Raw genomic sequence first — 17,904 nt, forward strand, 5'->3', positions numbered from 1 at the left:
TCTCATTATTTTACTTAGAGGGGCTTTTAACCTAACCTAACCTAACCTAGCCTAAGTAACATGACCCCCGCAGCTACCAGGTTAAACGTATCGGGCTCCCATTACTGGTTTCCAAGGCCACAGCAAAGATTAACCGGGTAAGTATGCAAGACCCTTAGTAAAGCAAGATTACATTAGACAAACACACACACACACACAAAAAAAAAAAACACAAGACCCTCCTGCGTCACTTTCTCTCCACCTGCCTCACCTTCAATCAAGCAAAGGAAGAAAAAAAAACTGTAGTTGTTTATTTTATTATCATTCTTAACCTATTTGTTTGTGTGTACATCAACATTGCGTAACAAAAGAAAGAAATAGTTCAATAGATTACTACAGTCATCTCAGTTTTCATACATGTAACATATGTAATTAGTCACAGGTAATTACACACCTTTCACCTTGCATCATGTCACACACACACACACACACGCACACACGCACACACGCGCACACACACACGCACACACGCACACACTCACATAAACACACACCCACACACACACACTTGTAACCTGAAAAAAACATTGCTAATATATATATATATATATATATATATATATATATATATATATATATATATATATATATATATAAATATAAAAAAAAAAAAATATATATATATTCTTTGTCTACTTTTAAATATCTCAATATTCTTAGACTCACTTTCATTACCACGATCACTTATTTTTTATTTTATCTGACGTCGTTGTTTGTTGCAATTCCTATCTACAGTTTTCACTCACAACATTCTAAGTCAAAAAGCCTAAGAAATATAAAGAATAACTTGGGTGGAAGTTATCATTAGGTTATTAGATTAGTTATTTGGATGAGAGAGGTATGAATGGTAAATTAGATATTCATTACCAGCATCATCATCATCACCATCACCATCATCATCGCATAATACCTTTAATGGCCGAGCAGATGGATTGTCAAAACAGCCCCAATCGTGACCACTCTTCCACTCTGTTCTTGGCATAATGGTTCAGCCCTCAACTTTGACCTATCGCATCGTGGGAGCTTCACCGAGACACACTCACGAGATACGCTAGCTGGCCATATTCCTACGTATTATTAAACATTTCAGCGCCCAAGCACACACACACACACACACACACACACACACACACACACACACACACACACACACACACACACACACACACACACACACACACACACACACACACACACATTTGACAAGGCTTTCTCGTGAACGCGGTTAATCTCCTTTGAGGTCTTGGGACAAAGTTGATATTAGAGGCGAAAATGCGTCTGAGGATACCGATTAACTAAGCTGCGTGTGATCTGTTAATCCCCGTGTCTTAGTGGAAGATTTATTCACACGAAGCGATGCAGGAAGGTAATGGCGGGTGTGAATAATTAAGAGAAATAAGTACAGGTGAGTAGTGTTGGCATACCTGCAGAACACCTCATGCAAGTGCAAACTCTCAGGTGGGCAACTAATTATACACCTGTGACGTGTTTCTCACTAGCGCCCTTCGTGTGTGTGTGTGTGTGTGTGTGTGTGTGTGTGTGTGTGTGTGTGTGTGTTGGGAGGTTGAGGGAGGAAGGGAGAGAGGGAGAGAAGAAAGGAGGGAGGGAAGAGAGGGAGGAAGGAAGAGAAGAGAAGGAGAAAGGGAGGGAGGGAGAGAACATAAGGAGGGAGGGAGAGAGAAAGAGGGAGTGAAAGAGGGAAAGACGGAGGAAGGAAGAAAACAGTAGAACATAAGACCATAAGACGAAGGGAGGTAGGGAAGGAGAGAGGGAAGGAAGAGAGAGATAGAGGGAGGGAAGAAAGGAAAGGAGGAGGGAGAGAGAGAACATAGGAAAAGGAGAGAGAAAAAGAGAGAGAGAAAGGAAGGGTGACAGCGAATAGCAAACAGACTTATCACAGTACACACTTGGAGCAGCACAAGACTTACTGCTATCACTCCATATATCATTCTATCACCACGCCAGGGGGCACACAGCATAACATAGCATACCCCGGCACCAAACAGAGATACCGAGATGGGAAATACGTGGCCGTGAGCGATCAGTTAAAACCGCAACGAAATGATATACTTCCTCAAGCCTTGCCTCATCACCTTACCTCGTTGATTATCATTGGCCAAGAGAGAGAGAGAGAGAGAGAGAGAGGATGTGGCGCGCGTGAGGCGAGGTTATTATGTTATGAGGCATGTGATGGCGTGGGGATGGCGTGGGAGGGCTGTGTTGGCGTGTAGGAAGATGTTTAAGGGTTTATGTGTGGGTATTAGCGTATGGGAGGGCGTGTAGGGGGCATGTAGGTATGTGAAAAGGCATTGTGTTGGCGTGAAAGGGCGTGGATGGAGTTTAGGAGCGAATGGGCGTGTAGGGAATCGTTGAAGAGGCGTGTGGATGTGTAGGATGGTAATGACGAGGTGTGTTGGCGTGTAAGAGGGAGTTGAAGAAGTGTGTGGGCGTGGTGTAGGGGTGAAATAACAAGGCGTGGGTGTGCGTAGGAGGGCGGTGATAGGTTGTAGGGGGTGGAAGCATGTGGGTGAGTGGCGTGGCGTGGGGGAGGCGTGGGATGGTATGTTCGTATGTCGGTGATTATTGTACAGTGCACCCCTCCCCCCCCCTCCTACCCACCTGCCTCCTCCCGCTAATGGCCTCGATTCACCTGCCTCACGTGACGGAAGCGAAAGGTGAAGGGCTCTCCTCTGCACTAACTCACACTCTCTCCTCCTCCTCCTCCACCTCCTCCTCTACTACTACTGTTGCTTTTTTTTCTTCTTCTTCTTCTTTTGGTCTGTATCGCTTTAATCGTTTCCTAGGTCCTCCTCCTCCTCCGCTTGATTGTTCCTCTGCTTCCTCAGTCACCCGTCGACCTCCCGTTTTCTCTGAGTTAACTTTGCTAATGGTTCTTCTCCCGAGACTTTGATTTCACTGGTGGTCATTGTATTCATCATCGTAGTATTGTTTTTATTTTATTTTATTTACGTGCGTACGATTATTATCTCTCTTTTATTGCTGTTTTCTCTTTTTCTATTTTATTGCATTTTTTTTATTTACTGTCAGACATTTTTCATTTTCTCTTTCTTTTATTGTTTTCTTTATTCTTTTTTTGCATATTTTTTTATTTCCTGTCATTCGTTTATCAGTTTCTCTTTCTTGTTGTTTTCTTTCTTCTTTTATTGCATTCCTCATTTGCTCCCATTCATTTATCACTCTCTCTCTTTTCTTGTTTTCGTTATCTCATTTTCTCCTTTGTTGTTTACTTGCAACAATAAACTATCAATCAATCAATCATTTGTGTCGTGATCTGTTTTTTCGTTGCCAGATTTTCCTCATCCACGGTCGGTCAAACGCTTCTTCACTGCACTAGCGAATTCTTTACTAAAACATAATAAAATATAATCACTTGTATACTTGCTTATAAATAGACTAACAATTAAGGGTTGTCTTACGCTACTATCACACACAATCACGCCGCTTATAAAAATCAGAAACGGCATAACTCGTTTGGTACACTATTTTGTTTGCCATCTTGTGTTGCGGGTCACGGAGGAGACGCAACACTCATACCCTCGAGTCTACAGATTCTCGCGGCCCAGGACGAGGAGGAGGAGGAGGGAGACGAAAAAGAGAGAGGAAGACAAAAGGGCAGATCTGGGACTTCCACCTCCTCCGCTTTCGATGTCGGTCTTCACTGTAAGATAAGAAAAAGAAGGCCAAGTGTCAGCGTTTTGAAGTTCGTTGTATCATTGCTTTGTTCTTTATTGTTATGCACGTGTTATGTGTGAAGAGATAGATAGATAGCGAGAGGGATGAATAAATAGAAAGATAGATTGATGGAGAAAGATAGAGTGAGAGAGAGTGAGTGCAGCAGCTACGTAACCAAACACAACCTCCACTACCCACCACACACAAGGTCCTCATCCAGCGCCGTGTGTCCCTTCTCCGGCCTCCACGTCAGCGAGTCGGCGTCACACCGCAGCACCACTGTCCCCACTTCTCCTTTCGGCTGGTAACCTCTCTTGCACACGATGGTGGCCTGGACGGGGTGAAGACAGAGAGCAGAAGAGTGAAAAGGTCAACAATATGAACTCTGGACGGAAAGAAACAAGAACACCCGAGTAACACAAAGTAGTTAAACACAGAGCAGCGAAGGAATAGAATGATGAAAACGAAGAAAAACAACAACAGCAAAAGGAGAGAAGAACAGCAATATCTATAATATGAACTCAGGACTGAAAGAAACTAGACACACAAAAACTGTTAAGAAATAGAATACAAAGAAGGAACAAGAAAAAAAAAGGAAAGGAAAGGCGTCGCAAAGGGAGATCTCCGTAATCCATAGTCTATACATTATGAGAAGAGCTTGAGGACATTGCGGAGTACTCGAGGCTGCTTCCTGTTGATACTCTTTGTTTTCTGGCCTTGTTTACCTATCATCACTATTATCAAGCTCATTATTGCCGCTGTCTTCTTACCTTCGTCGTGGGCTTCCTTCCGCCGCGACAGGCGTAGCTACTGCCGGGGAAGAAGTAGACGTCCTTATTCGTGCCCTCCTCCACGTTAGGGCAGCCGTACTCACCCCCTGCAGGGAGAGAATGGGAAAACGTCACACACACACACACACACACACACGCACACACGCACGTAGCCTTCCTGAGCAAAAGCCTATATGCGTGTAATGTTTTCGAAGCATTCAGAGTAAACATAGTCACCGTACAGTCGGCTAAAAAGGTATCGAACACTCCATAGGTCGACTGAATAGAATTGGGGCGAAATCTATAGGTGAACCAATTCCATAGACACACCAACTCTATAGACACGCCAAATCTATAGACACCACTAAATCTATAGATACACCAAGTTTAGAGACACATCAAGTCGACGGTACGTACACGAGGAGCTGTTGCTGATGAGTTTGCCGAGGGAGATGTAGTCCCCGTTGGCCTTGGTGAAGCCTAAGCTGACATCGAAGACAATATCGTTCGGTGTCTCGGAGTCGATCTGCAAAAAGAAAACGGGAGACGTGTTTTTTTTAATGTGGGTCAGTGTCGCGGAGTTAATTAAGGTGTCCACGCGTGCTGTTGTTTACGTGAACCCTGAAAGAGACTGAGGAAGAGATAGATAGATAGATAGATAGATAGAGAGGTAGTTGGAGAGGTAGACAGATAGATAGATAGTTAGATAGATAGATAGGTAGATAGATAAAAAAATAAAGACGAGAGAACAAAAAAAAAACGGATATAGTATTATATTAGGCTATCATGTGTGTTCCGCAGTGGACCATTTTTTACGGTAAACGGCTCAACATAATGATGATGATGATGATGATAATAATGATGACACACACACACCTACAATTAACCAAAGATGACACACGAAACCACACACACACACACACACACACACACACACACAAACACACAAACATCCCCAACTAACAAAACCAACCTTTCTACTTCCCGTACTGACCTCAAACGTGAAATTCCTGAACGAGTAAGCCATGGAGTCGTTGGGGTACAGGATCTTGAGCCACTCCATGCTTGAGACCTGCTTGATGTACCGGCCCTGCGACTCCGAGTACATTCCGGCACTCAGCGTGGGCTCGGGGTACATGGTGGGCGAGTTAAAGCTGGCCATGAAGAGACATTTTGGACTGTAGGAGTTGAGGTGACTAGAGCCGATGACGTCTGCAGAGGAAGGAGGTGGGAGAGTAGAATAAGAGCCGCTTTCACAGTCATTTTGTTTGTTTCGATACTTTACAAACGTGCCGTAAAAGGGTACCATGTTTTTTTTTTGTTTTTTTTTACAACAAAGGAGACCGCTCGAGGGCACAAAACAAGGAAACAATAATAAAAAAAAGCCCGCCACTCGCTGCTCCTACAAAAAAAATCAAAAGAGGTAGCCAAAAGAGAGGTCAATTTCGGTTGTATAATAAACAAGTGAAACACCTTCGTCAGCCTGTTGCAAGTGGAATTGTTTACGTCATCGAGTGAGTGTGTGTTTCCGGCAAAGATAATATTGGTCACGACTTTGATAGCTTCCGTGATTAGGAAAGTGGGCGGCATGTATAGGTTAAAGGGTGTCAGATTGTATTCACCTGTGGCACACCTGCTTCAGCGTGTCGCAACTCAACTGCCTTAACATAATATTATACCTATCCTAGGGCCGCTTTCACAGTCTGTTTTGATCGTTACCAATGGCGGCCATCGACCTCGGGTCAGAGGAGTGTATTGAGTAACGTCACGCGTCGATACTGGTTGCTAGAAGATATATAATTACATTGGACCACTGTATGTTTTTAGATATATGCTGGGAACGGCCTCAGTAGTGCGTGTAGTGAAATAATGACGGAAAAAATAAGAAAGGAGAGTATTATTGTGATTTTCTTAGGCTGTAGGGGCTCAGGGTCACTGGCGCCGATGATGTCTGCAGAAGAGCGAGGAGGACAAGAAAAATAAGAACGATGATGTGGTCTGCTCAGCGTTTACTAGTATAGGCAACGCCACTCACCAATATTGATTACTACGCTATTGATGATTACGTTACGTGCATCAGGACCAGTGTTGCCAAATTATCGTACTCAGCGCATTGCATTTATGTAGTGTCTGATCGATAACTATAGCAAAAGAGAATGAAACCCATCAATATTTAACAGTTTTAACACTAACTTTAATTTCCTATCGTTATTTGTATGGTTACGACCGTCTTGGAGCCTGAAAATGATATATACAATGTTCAGTGTACGACAATTTTGCAATGTTGATCAGGACTCACCCACGATCAGCACCTCCCATGGGTCGGACTCCTTCGCCTCGCCGTTGTTCAGCTCCACGCGGCAGGAGTACTCGCCGCCCAGGTCGTAGCGCAACTCCGTCAGCTCCAGCGCCGCGTCGTCCCGGGTCAGGTCCACCACGTCATGCAGGCGCCCGCTGGCTGCAACAGGAGGGACCGTCAGGGGGGAGGGAAAGTTTGGGGTGAGTTCGGGAGGCGAGAGGATCACATGCATTGGGGCTACGTGTTAGTGTGTGGGTGTTTGTGTATGTGTGTGTGTGTGTGTGTTTGTGTATATGTATGTGTGTGTGTGTGTGTGTGTGGGTGTTTGTGTATGTGTATGTGTGTGTGTGTGGGGGGGTGTTTGTGTATGTGTATGTGTATGTGTGTGTGTGTGGGTGGGTGTTTGTGTATGTGTATGTGTGTGTGTGGGTGGGTGTGGGTGTGCTTTCGTGTGTCATCCTCCGTAAACTGTAGATGTTTCGTACACTTATTACTTTCTCTTTTTTTCTTTCCTTTTTTCATTTGTATCGTGATTTGTGTTTTCGTTGTCAGGTTTTCCACATTCACGGTCAAACGCTTCACTGCACTGTCAAATTCCTGAACTAAAATGACTTGTAGTTGCTTATATACATAGACTTTCTTTTAAGGTTGACTAACTCTATTATCACACAGTCATCCCGCTTTTGAAAATCAGAAATCATTGCCATTACTAGTTATTACTATCACCATAAGACGTTGCTAGTTTAATGCAGGAGAAATAAATGTAATATCCAAAACAAATCAAATATCCTCACACACTGACCTTGGTTGACTAAAATATCGGTGTCATGATTCTCGAAACTCACACACCTTAATTTCTTTTTCTCGTGAAGCTGTGGTGAAATTATACTCATTCCTGAGGTCATAAATCTTAAAGTTGGTTATTATGTATAAGCTCAAGTGGTCAGGTTAGTAATTACAATGTATTTCCACACGGCATGGCTGCTTCACATTTACCTTGCTCTCCAACGCTGATATTTGTAAGTCTGATTAACATAAGAGAACGGAGTCACCATACCTCTTCCCCCAGCTCTAGGCGACCACACGTATCCGCCCACCTCCTGCCCCTCCTCAAAGAACTTCCAGACCACCTGTGACACCCGCTCCCCTTCGTTCAGTGTATAGGGACAATCGATCACGCTGTTGTTGGCTGTGGTGTTGAGGGCGAAGGTGATGTAGCTCCGGTTGATAAGGCGCACAGGATCCACCGTAAGTCCCACCGCCGCCCCTGTTTGGTAGAAGGAAAGGAAAGGAGGTTAATAGAGAGATGGATTAGCAGTGGCAGTTATGGTGGTGGAGGTAGTAGTATAGAAGTGGTTGCAGTAGTCGTAAAAGGAAAGGAGATGAGCAGGGAGGTAGAGTAGTATTGGTAGAAAGGAGGTTAATAGAGAGATGGATTAGCAGTGGCAGTTATGGTGGTGGAGGTAGTAGTATAGAAGTGGTTGCAGTAGTAGTAAAAGGAAAGGAGATGAGCAGGGAGGTATAGTAGTATTGGTAGTTGTTATTGTAGTAGTATTAGAGGCTGTAGTAGTGGTAGTAGTGGTGGTAATAGTAATAGTAAGTGTCTTTGTTTGATTATGTCGCCGTTTCCTGTGTTATTAACTGTTTTTTGTCGTTTTTGTTTCGCTTGATTGTTACAAGGAAGAGGAAAACGATAATTTGTCATGACGTGAGTAAGAGTGTTATTTTTTTTTCCTTGTTTGATTAGATTGCTGATAAAGACAAGGCAACCATTCTCTCTCTCTCTCTCTCTCTCTCTCTCTCTCTCTCTCTCTCTCTCTCTCTCTCTCTCTCTCTCTCTCTCTCTCTCTCTCTCTCTCTCTCTCTCTCTCTCTCTCTCAACTTACCAAGGAGGACGGCGAGGCAGAGAAGGCTAAGGACGGGGCGGGATGTCATGATGTGTGTGTGTGTGTGTGTCTGTGTGTGTGTGTGTGTGTGTGAACCAGACGCAGACCGGGCCGCCAGTCACTTATCGTTCTCTCTCTCTCTCTCTCTCTCTTTTTCTCTCTCTTCTTCTTCTCTCCTTCTCCCTTTCTCTTTTCTTGCCTCGTGGTTACGTCAGCGTTATTTGTCGGTCTGAAAGGGAGTGAGAGAAATACATTATAATTAGATCACTTAATTAATGAGGTAATTGCTAGAGGTGAAAGTGTTGGGTAAGGTACTTTTGATTGTTATTATTATTATTATTATTATTATTATTATTATTATTATTATTATCATTATTATTATTATTATTATTGTTACTGTTTTGTATCGTCTGGTTGCTCATATGAACGTTTCTCGTCGCCTCCGTGAACAAATAAAAGCACAACGCACATGAAACTAAACACGCACACACGAAAGTAAACACACAGAGCACACGCGAACACACACACACACACACACACACACACAAGAAAACATTAACATCAGCTGTGCACGGGTCTCTCTCTCTCTCTCTCTCTCTCTCTCTCTCTCTCTCTCTCTCTCTCTCTCTCTCTCTCTCTCTCTCTCTCTCTCTCTCTCATAATAATAATAAGAGTTTGATCATTCTTCTTTTCGCAGTTTTCTTTTTTTCTATCATCATTACTTTCCCTGCCCAACTAATTTACATCAGTTTTCTCTTGCGTTCAAGGTCGGGAGAGAGAACTTGTTTGTTCCCGATCTTACTCGTTTTAATATAGTGTACTCTCTCTCTCTCTCTCTCTCTCTCTCTCTCTCTCTCTCTCTCTCTCTCTCTCTCTCTCTCTCTCTCTCTCTCTCTCTCTCTCTCTCTCTCTCTCTCTCAAAAATGGTAATGATAGTGAGGAAGGAAATTCAATTCTTTTTATGTGTCATTTGTTTGTACCATTCTGTTATCTGGTCTCTTAACAACCCCATTATTTTGTTTCTTGTGTTGCGTGTCGGCCTTGCTTTGTCCTACTCGTCGCAAAAGTTTAAGTAATAGGTCAAAGAGTCCTCTAACGCCTATACGAACAATGGGTGCCGGGGATGGAAGGAAAGGCCTCACCAGTGGAATAAGGAAGTGACAGCTGAGGGCGGTTGGTCACTTTCCTATCTTCCTTACAGATTCGGCTCCTACGTAGAAAAGAAAGAGATAATAAGAAGGATAAGGGAAATAGAAAGAGCTCGAAAAACAACCACATCAGAACACTTAATGAACCAACTGCACCAGACAGCTGTGCACTCTTTCGTCAATATTTTTCATCGCACCACACCGGTCTCTCACATCAAGTATTCATAAAGACCTCGAGGAAGATTAATCGGGTTTTAATGAGTGTTTCTTTACGTTCATAGTGCAGAGTAGCGGGCTTTTTTTTATTGTTTCCTTTTTTGTGTGCCCTTGTGCTGTCTCCCTTGCTGTAAAAAATAAAAAAAGAAGAATGGTCAAACTACTATACCAGGGTCATAAAAAAATACTCCTGAAAATGCCTACAACCTCTACGAAAGCTCTGTCAAATATCTGTGCTTGGACGGCTAAATGTTTAAGAATGTGACCCTTGCTCTTTTTCCTTTTCCCTCTAACTGTGCCTTCCCCATTCTTCCACTTCCTCTTGTTACTCTACCCTTGATTAATGAAGAAAGGTAAGAGGAAGGGAGCATCAGTCTTTCTGGAGCCTTACAAAGGGGCTATTACACTGGGCAAATTTTCCGTGGATCTTCAGTCAAACCACGATTTTCGCTGGCGTGGTTCTCATATCTCCGTGGTTTTCTGACGTGTCCACGATCTTCCAAAGCTACGGTAGATTTTCCCGAAAGACGACGGTATTACTCACCATCATCATCATCAGCAATAACAAGAAACAAATGAGAACCACGCTAGCGGAAATCGTGGTTTGACTGAAGATCCACGGAAAATTTGTCCAGTGTAATAACCCTTAGCCGGTCTGTTAGCGAGCGTCCATGGGTCAGTCAGTGTCAGTCAGTCAAGCGTGGAGCGGCAAATGGAAAATGAGCTGTCGCAACACTTGACATTGACGGATCGTTGTTGCGTCTAAATGGAGATAAAAAGAAGAAAAAAAACAGCCCCGGGGATTTTTACGACTTTCAGTGCTGCTGCTGCGTCACTTCCGTCTCATTCAACCTCCCTCCCTCTCTCTCTCTCTCTCTCTCTCTCTCTCTCTCTCTCTCTCTCTCTGCGATACACTATCCAAACACATAATCCGGGGCGAGGGAACTAACATACACTTTTCCTAATTCCTTCACGAGCTTCGATTTCCAAGACAACAACACAACGCCACGCACAATGAACACCGCTACTGATCCGCGGAATAACCAACTAAGTCCCGCTGGTCATGGAAGAGACTAGCAGGAGACAATGCCACCCCCGTAATACCAGAGTTCAAGGCCGCAAAGCACAACACATCCACGCAGCGGGTCCTGCCACCTCGGGCCGTATTCACAAGACTTTTTCGGCTCTCATAACATACATTCCCAAAGGCCATGCACAAGAGAGATTAGACGGGTTCCCATGTGTCTTTTTCAAATTTACGGCATAGAAGCCTTGTCAAGCTATGTCAAGGCTCGTAAAACAACCCATGGATATACCCAGAACCTCTACGAATGAGGAAAGAGAGATTAGACGGGTTCCCATCTGTCTATGTCAAGGCTCGTAAAACAACCCATGGATATACCCAGAACCTCTACGAAAGCTGAAAGAGAGATTAGACGGGTTCCCATCTGTCTTTTTCACATTCACGGCGTTGGAGCCTTGTCAAGCTATCTCTAGGCTCGTAAAACTACCCATGGATATACCCAGAACCTCTACGAAAGCCGACAGAGAGATTAGACGGGTTCCCATCTGTTTTTTTTCACATTCACGGCGTTGGAGCCTTGTCAAGCTATCTCTAGGCTCTTAAAACTACCCATGGATATACCCAGAACCTCTACGAAAGCCGACAGAGAGATTAGACGGCTTCCCATCTTTCTTTTTCACATTCACGGCGTTGGAGCCTTGTCAAGCTATCTCTAGGCTCGTAAAACTACCCATGGATATACCCAGAACCTCTACGAAAGCCGACAGAGAGATTAGACGGGTTCCCATCTGTCTTTTTCACATTCACGGCGTTGGAGCCTTGTCAAGCTATCTCTAGGCTCGTAAAACAACCCATGGATATACCCAGAACCTCTACGAAAGCCTTATCAACTCTGTGTGCATGTGTGAGCTCCGAAATGTCTGAGAATGTGGACGAAGTGAGAGTGAGTGCGAATCTGTCAGAGCAACGAATGACAAGCAAGAGGTGAGTGAGACCAATGATCAAGGCCCTCAAGGATCGCTTATGACTTTCACGCCTTTAAAATTTATTGTGGGTGTCGTAACATTGAGGTGTCGGGTTGTAGTACGTCGGGAGGTCAACGCGTGTGTGTGTGTGTGAGTGTGTGTGTGTGTGTGTGTGTGTGTGTGTGTGTCTCTTAGTCTCTCTCCCTTGGGCTGACCAGTGCACTCAAGACCTTTATGTTTGTAGGACGGCAACAACGGAGTGGGGAGCAGTCATGTTTGTGGCCTTTTGCATGGAACCTTGATCTGTATGTTACTGGGAGCGCGAAATAGATGGCGTCTTTATTATAGTCTTCTTTTTATATATCTGGAAGCCTGATCAGGGAGTCGTGTTGCAATGAATGAATGTTAAAAGTGCAGATATGGACCGTTAAAAGTGGATGTAATTGATTTCTTTGCTGCGAGGGCGAACGAAGCATGAAATAAGTATCGTTTTCTCTATTTTTTAAGGAAAGTGAGGAAGAGAGAAGGGAAAAGGTTAGGGGAAGGGGAAACGATGAAGGAAAGTTGAAGGGGAAGTAAGCAACGTAACCTACGACTTGAACTCTTTCAAAAGGAGGGTATCAGGACACCTCTCCTCCCGAAATTGACCTATCTTTCGGCCACTCCTCTAACTATTTTTATGAGCAGTGAGTAGCGGGCTTTTTTTCACATTTGTTTCCTTTTTTATGCCCTTGAACTGACTCCTCTGCTGTAAAAAAAAAAAAAAAAAAAAGTTCTATAATAGTCTCCTTTCTATATACCTGGAGTCGGATCAGGTAATCATGTTGCAATAAATGAACGCGGAGTGCTGAGGCGAACCGCTAAAAGTGCATCAACGAATTCTGCAAACAGCAATAATCCATTTGGTAATTGCCGTGGCCCGACGCTCTCCAGGAAGCCTTAAATGGAAAGAGGAAACCCTGCCCAAACAAATAAACCTTTTGCTCTACTTTACGTCATTTCTTTGTTATTTAATCCTGTGGCTTGAACGGTCATGCAAACGTTTCCTTTCTGTTGTGCATGATGACACGAACGTAACATGTGGCGGTGGTGGGTAAATCACAGGTTTTAGTAGTGTGTTGCCGCCCCCTCCTCCTCCCTCTCCCGCCTCCTCCCCCTTCTCTTCCTTCACACCAGCAAAGTTTTTTTTTCTTTTAAGTAAACACTGTAAACACTGCACCTGGGTTACGGCCAAGTCCTTGGTTACGGCTAAGTCTGTACTGCGTTTTCTTTTTCCTTTCAGCGGCGCCCCCCTTCCTTTCCCTCCCCCCAATCCTTCACACCTCTTACTCACACCCTCATACGAGCCACGACGCCTAAAACACCTATAAAGCTTTTTTTCCACCGTAAACACTGCCAACACAAGACCAAGGCTGTGGAAAAGTCTTTACTGCGTTTGTTTTCCTCTTCTTTTCCTTTTCTTTTCCTGTCCTTTTCCTGTTCGTCCACATTCAAGGTCTCTTTTCCGTAAGCGGTGGATTTACGTCGAAGTCTTTATACCGCGTCTCTTTTCCTTTCAGCTTTCATGGTGTTTGCGAGTTTAGAATCGTTTTAAGGAAGTGGTTTATCCCTCCCGGGAAGACTAACACCTGGGCGTCACTGCTTCACCTCCAACAAGACAGCCTTCCCTCGTGTGCGCCAACTGTAGGGCCTTGAAAGGTTGTGCGGGTACTGTTTTAGGTCTCCACGAAGATTACACTACCTACCAACGCGATGACGCGGCTACGAACAGGTTACATCGCCTGTGGGAGAGCCACGAACAATCCTTCTTTACTGACGTCAAGATAATAATAATCAAGATCTTTATGACACCGTGACGACGCAGAGGAAGGGGAAGTGCCTCTGGGTGGTATTCTCAGACGCTCCCTCCTCGCAACAAATATTTCCAAATGCCACAAAGGTTGTTAGAAAGGTTCCCATGAGTGTTTTTTCACGTTCATGGTACAGGACACTCCTTTGACTTCTGTTCAGGAGCAGTAAGTAGCGGGCTTTTTTAAATATTTTTCTTTACGCCCTTGAACTGTCTCCTTGGCTGTAAAAAAAGAAAAAAAAGGAGCTTTGTCAAATTACCACCAGGGTCATAAATCTACCCATGGAAACACCCACAACTCCTACGAAAGCCTGATCAAATGTGGGTGTGTGAGCCCTGAAACGTTAAGAATATGGTCCTCTAACTCTACGTGGTCCCTGAAGTCCTCCTAATTGTCCCTATCATACATACACTTATTCACACGTTGATCTCTTTTACCTATAGTCAGCGTTACCAGATTATCGTATTCACCACATCGTATTTATTACTTTTAAGCCTCAAACTCTCGTATCTACACAAATATAACGATAGAAAATTGAAGTTTGCGTTAAAATTCCTATTTATTGATGAGTGTTTGTTTGTTTTTGCTATAGTTATCGGGCAGAAAGTACGAGAATGCAATGCGATGAGTACGGTAATCTGGCAACGCTACCTATAGTCCTTACGTCGGTGTCTAATTAACGCATAACGCCAATAATCAATAACCATCCTTTCTCATGGGCCAATATATAACAACCCTTCAGCGTTCTGGCATATACGTAGAGGCGTGAAATGTGGTACTGATACTACGCCTTTCAGAGTGTTATGAAAGGTTTGTTACGGGTCTTCAGCTTATCACGATGGAATGCTATAGATGTGATATTTCCTAAGGGTGTTGTTTCCGGTTATTACTTGGGGCTTCCTGTTTTGAGAGAATGATAAGGGGAGTTAAGCTATACGTCAGTAGGCTATACAACCGTCCCTCCGGAAATACGAGACAGTAGTAGGAAAAAAGTATATAATGCGCATTGCTCTGGTGTACGACGGGGATGCAGGCTACCCTTATTTAACTAGGCTATGGTACTATTGAAAGAGTTAGGTTACCATTTTCAAGGGGCTCAAGCATACCATTTAAAGTGGGTTCGAGTATTATGTGAAGGGGCTCAGATTACCCTGTAGAGATTACCAGTCAAGGGATTAAGGGGAGCGAGGTTATTACTACTGCTATTTGAATGGGTGGGGGTTAGGTTACCATAATATAAAGGGCTGGTTTACCATAGAAAGGGGCTAGACTATTACTGAAAGGGGGCTGGGTTAGTATTCAAAGGGGGGATGGGTTACGATAATAGGAGGGGGACTGGTTACTATTTATGGGGAGCTAGTTAGTTGCTATTCAAGGGGGGGTAGACAAATAAATACAGGGGGGTTGTGTTATATATCATTTCAATAGGAAGAGCAACGAGATGACATGAATCTGACCCACCCATCAACACCCCTACACACACACACACACACACACACACACACACACACACACAGAGCTCTAATATATGAATAACGTTTAAAACTTATAGTAGCGATATTTGAACGCTCTCAGAGGCCATAAAACGATAACGATCAACGGCAACAACACAATCGGTATATAGCGCGATGACACAACTAACGGTCCGGTAACACACACAGACATACACACACACCCAAAAAATATAAATAAAACGTTAATATGAAAAAAACGAAGAAATGCTTACGTTGCGATATTCTGCCGCACTAAGAAGTCATAATAACGAACAGCAACATTACGAAGAGCTTATGCAACACACACACACACACACACACACACACACACACACACACACACACATACATAAACACGAAGAAAATAACGTTGATATGGAAAAAAAAGTCGAAAACTACTTACGTTGCGATATTCCGCCGCACTAAAAGTCACACCAACGAACAACAACACTAGAACACAACACTCCAGCCCACACACAACACAACACAGAACGTAAAGCAGGTGTGAGAGGTTAATTACTTGGAGGCTTACCTGTTGCTCACTAGACAGGTGCGAAAGAGGCCTTACACTCGGTCTGCGCGGAGGAGCCTCTCACCTGGTCACGAGCACCTGGTGAACTGTCTTGTGTGTTGAGGCACCGTGTGGGACGCTTGGCAAGGTGACCGGCAGATAAGAGGGTGCCAGCTCGTGTATTTATCCGTGGCACACCTTCCATAGCGTGTTGCAAAGCCTATTCCTAAACGTATCGGGCTCCCATTCAACGTTGCCAGATTGTCATAAGAACATAAGAACATAGGGAAACTGCAAGAGGGCGAGTGGCCTACACAGGGCAACTCCAGAATCCCCCCCACTACTCACGATGGGTGAGGTGTAGTTTCAGGGGTTACAGGTAGAGGCTTGATCCTCGTTTACCTTCGGTACGGGCGTACGCTCCAGTACCCTGTCTCCTTACTGCACCCACACCTCACTGTCACCTGTCATCCTCGTCCATGTAGCTATCCAGTCTACTCTTAAAACAAGCTATCGTTCCTGCACTAACTATGTGATTGCTGAGTCCATTCCATTCCCCCACCACCTTATTACTAAACCAATGCTTGCCTATATCTCTCTTAAATCTATACTTTTCTAATTTAAATCCATTACTGCGTGTTCTATCCTGCTGGCTAATTCTCAGTACTCTACTTATATCGCCTTTGTTGTAATAGTTCTATCAGATCTCCCCGCACTCTTCGTCTTTCTAGTGAAAGTAAGTTTAGATGTTTCAGCCTATTTTGATATGGGAGGTTCCTCAGCCCCTGAATCATCTTGATCATCCTCCTCTGAACTAATTCTAGCAAGTTGATGTCCATTCTGTAGTGTGGGCACCAAAACTGGACAGCATAATCTAAGTGTGGCCCAACTAACGCTAAATAGAGTCTGAGGATGACCTCTGCACTCCTGTTGGTTACCGTCCTGTTAATAATCGTACTCAGAGCATCGTATTTATCAGTTTTGGACCCCTAACTATTAACAAGAAACACCCGTAGTTGACCATTTCAACGATAACCGTATATGAAGGCAGTTATTTGGGTGATATTTGCAGTTTTTGTGTCGAAAATCGGCAAACATAGGAGGCTGAGTACGATAATCTGGCGACGTTGCAGTCCCATTCCGACTATTTCCCAAGGCCACATAGAAGATTCACCGGGTTTTCAGGGGCGGTGTTCCCGTTCAAGATGGAGCAGTCGGGTAAAACTGTCACTAGGATCACAAAACAGTCCATGAAAACCTAAGAGCTTCTACGCGAGGCTTTTCAAACAGGCGAAATGGGGTGGAAAGGGTGCTGTAGCTAGTCTTTACCTGCGGAACACCTGCATCATCGTGTCCCAGGTGGAGGCATCACTCATATATCCAGGTGTGACTCTCGTAATTTTCAAATGTTTGGGGCTCATGTTGCGTGTTTGAAGGCCAGAGAGGAGCTACGTCCAGTTGTCATGAGTGTAATCTTTGCTCTTGAAGGTGAAGGGGAGAGGGAGAGATATGATAAACAATCCCTCCCCTTGACGGCTCCCCCGGTGGCTGATGTTTCTTTTTCCGTTCATATCGTGGAAGCAATCCAGAGGAGGGAGCTGATGGGGGCGGTGAGATTGAGACAACTGAAATTTTTTTGGCATGTAATGAGGAGAAAGGGGCTGGAGAATCTGATAATGACAGGAATGGTGGAGGGAACCAGAGGGAGAGGAAGACCCAGAGTGAAGTACTTGGAGGGATTGATAAAGCTGGCACGGGGGAATATGACGGGTGGACAGTTCATCAGAGCCACGAGGGACAGAAGATGGAAGTCCATGGTTGCCCACGTCCTGGAGAATATGGCACAGCGGTAAGGTAAGGCAAGGTAATCCAAAACTGCCGCCAGGGTCATGAAACCACCCATGGAAACCCCGGCCTACAACTTATGCAGCCTTTTGAAACAGATGGACGAAGGCTTCCAAGAATTTGATGACAGGGACCTAAGAGTCTTTCCTTCTTCAGCGTTTCGCA

General features: G+C 44.3%; 1 protein-coding gene across 1 annotated transcript; it reads right to left on the reverse strand.

Annotated features, from left to right (window-relative positions):
* Positions 1-1,137: 1,137 nt before the first annotated feature.
* On the reverse strand, positions 1,138-16,073 carry LOC127000233 (uncharacterized). Its single transcript, XM_050863685.1, has 9 exons — positions 15,916-16,073; positions 8,688-8,916; positions 7,859-8,068; positions 6,802-6,960; positions 5,497-5,714; positions 4,920-5,028; positions 4,503-4,609; positions 3,931-4,063; positions 1,138-3,718 (listed from the first exon to the last, which is right to left on the reverse strand). The coding sequence occupies exons 2-9, from the start codon at positions 8,734-8,736 to the stop codon at positions 3,603-3,605; spliced, it is 1,101 nt and encodes a 366-aa protein (XP_050719642.1). The 5' UTR covers positions 8,737-8,916; positions 15,916-16,073; the 3' UTR covers positions 1,138-3,602.
* Positions 16,074-17,904: the final 1,831 nt, after the last annotated feature.

The sequence above is a fragment of the Eriocheir sinensis genome, chromosome 2, assembly GCF_024679095.1.
Source record: "Eriocheir sinensis breed Jianghai 21 chromosome 2, ASM2467909v1, whole genome shotgun sequence".
Taxonomy (NCBI): Eukaryota; Metazoa; Arthropoda; class Malacostraca; order Decapoda; family Varunidae; genus Eriocheir; species Eriocheir sinensis.

Excerpts from the sequence above, each read along its gene's own strand:
- LOC127000233 (XM_050863685.1), bottom strand. The coding sequence starts at position 8,736 with ATGACATCCCGCCCCGTCCTTAGCCTTCTCTGCCTCGCCGTCCTCCTT. Across the intron at positions 8,069-8,687 it reads CTGCCTCGCCGTCCTCCTTG|GGGCGGCGGTGGGACTTACG; the intron begins GTAAGTTGAGAG and ends TCTACCAAACAG. Across the intron at positions 6,961-7,858 it reads GCCTAGAGCTGGGGGAAGAG|CCAGCGGGCGCCTGCATGAC; the intron begins GTATGGTGACTC and ends CTCCTGTTGCAG.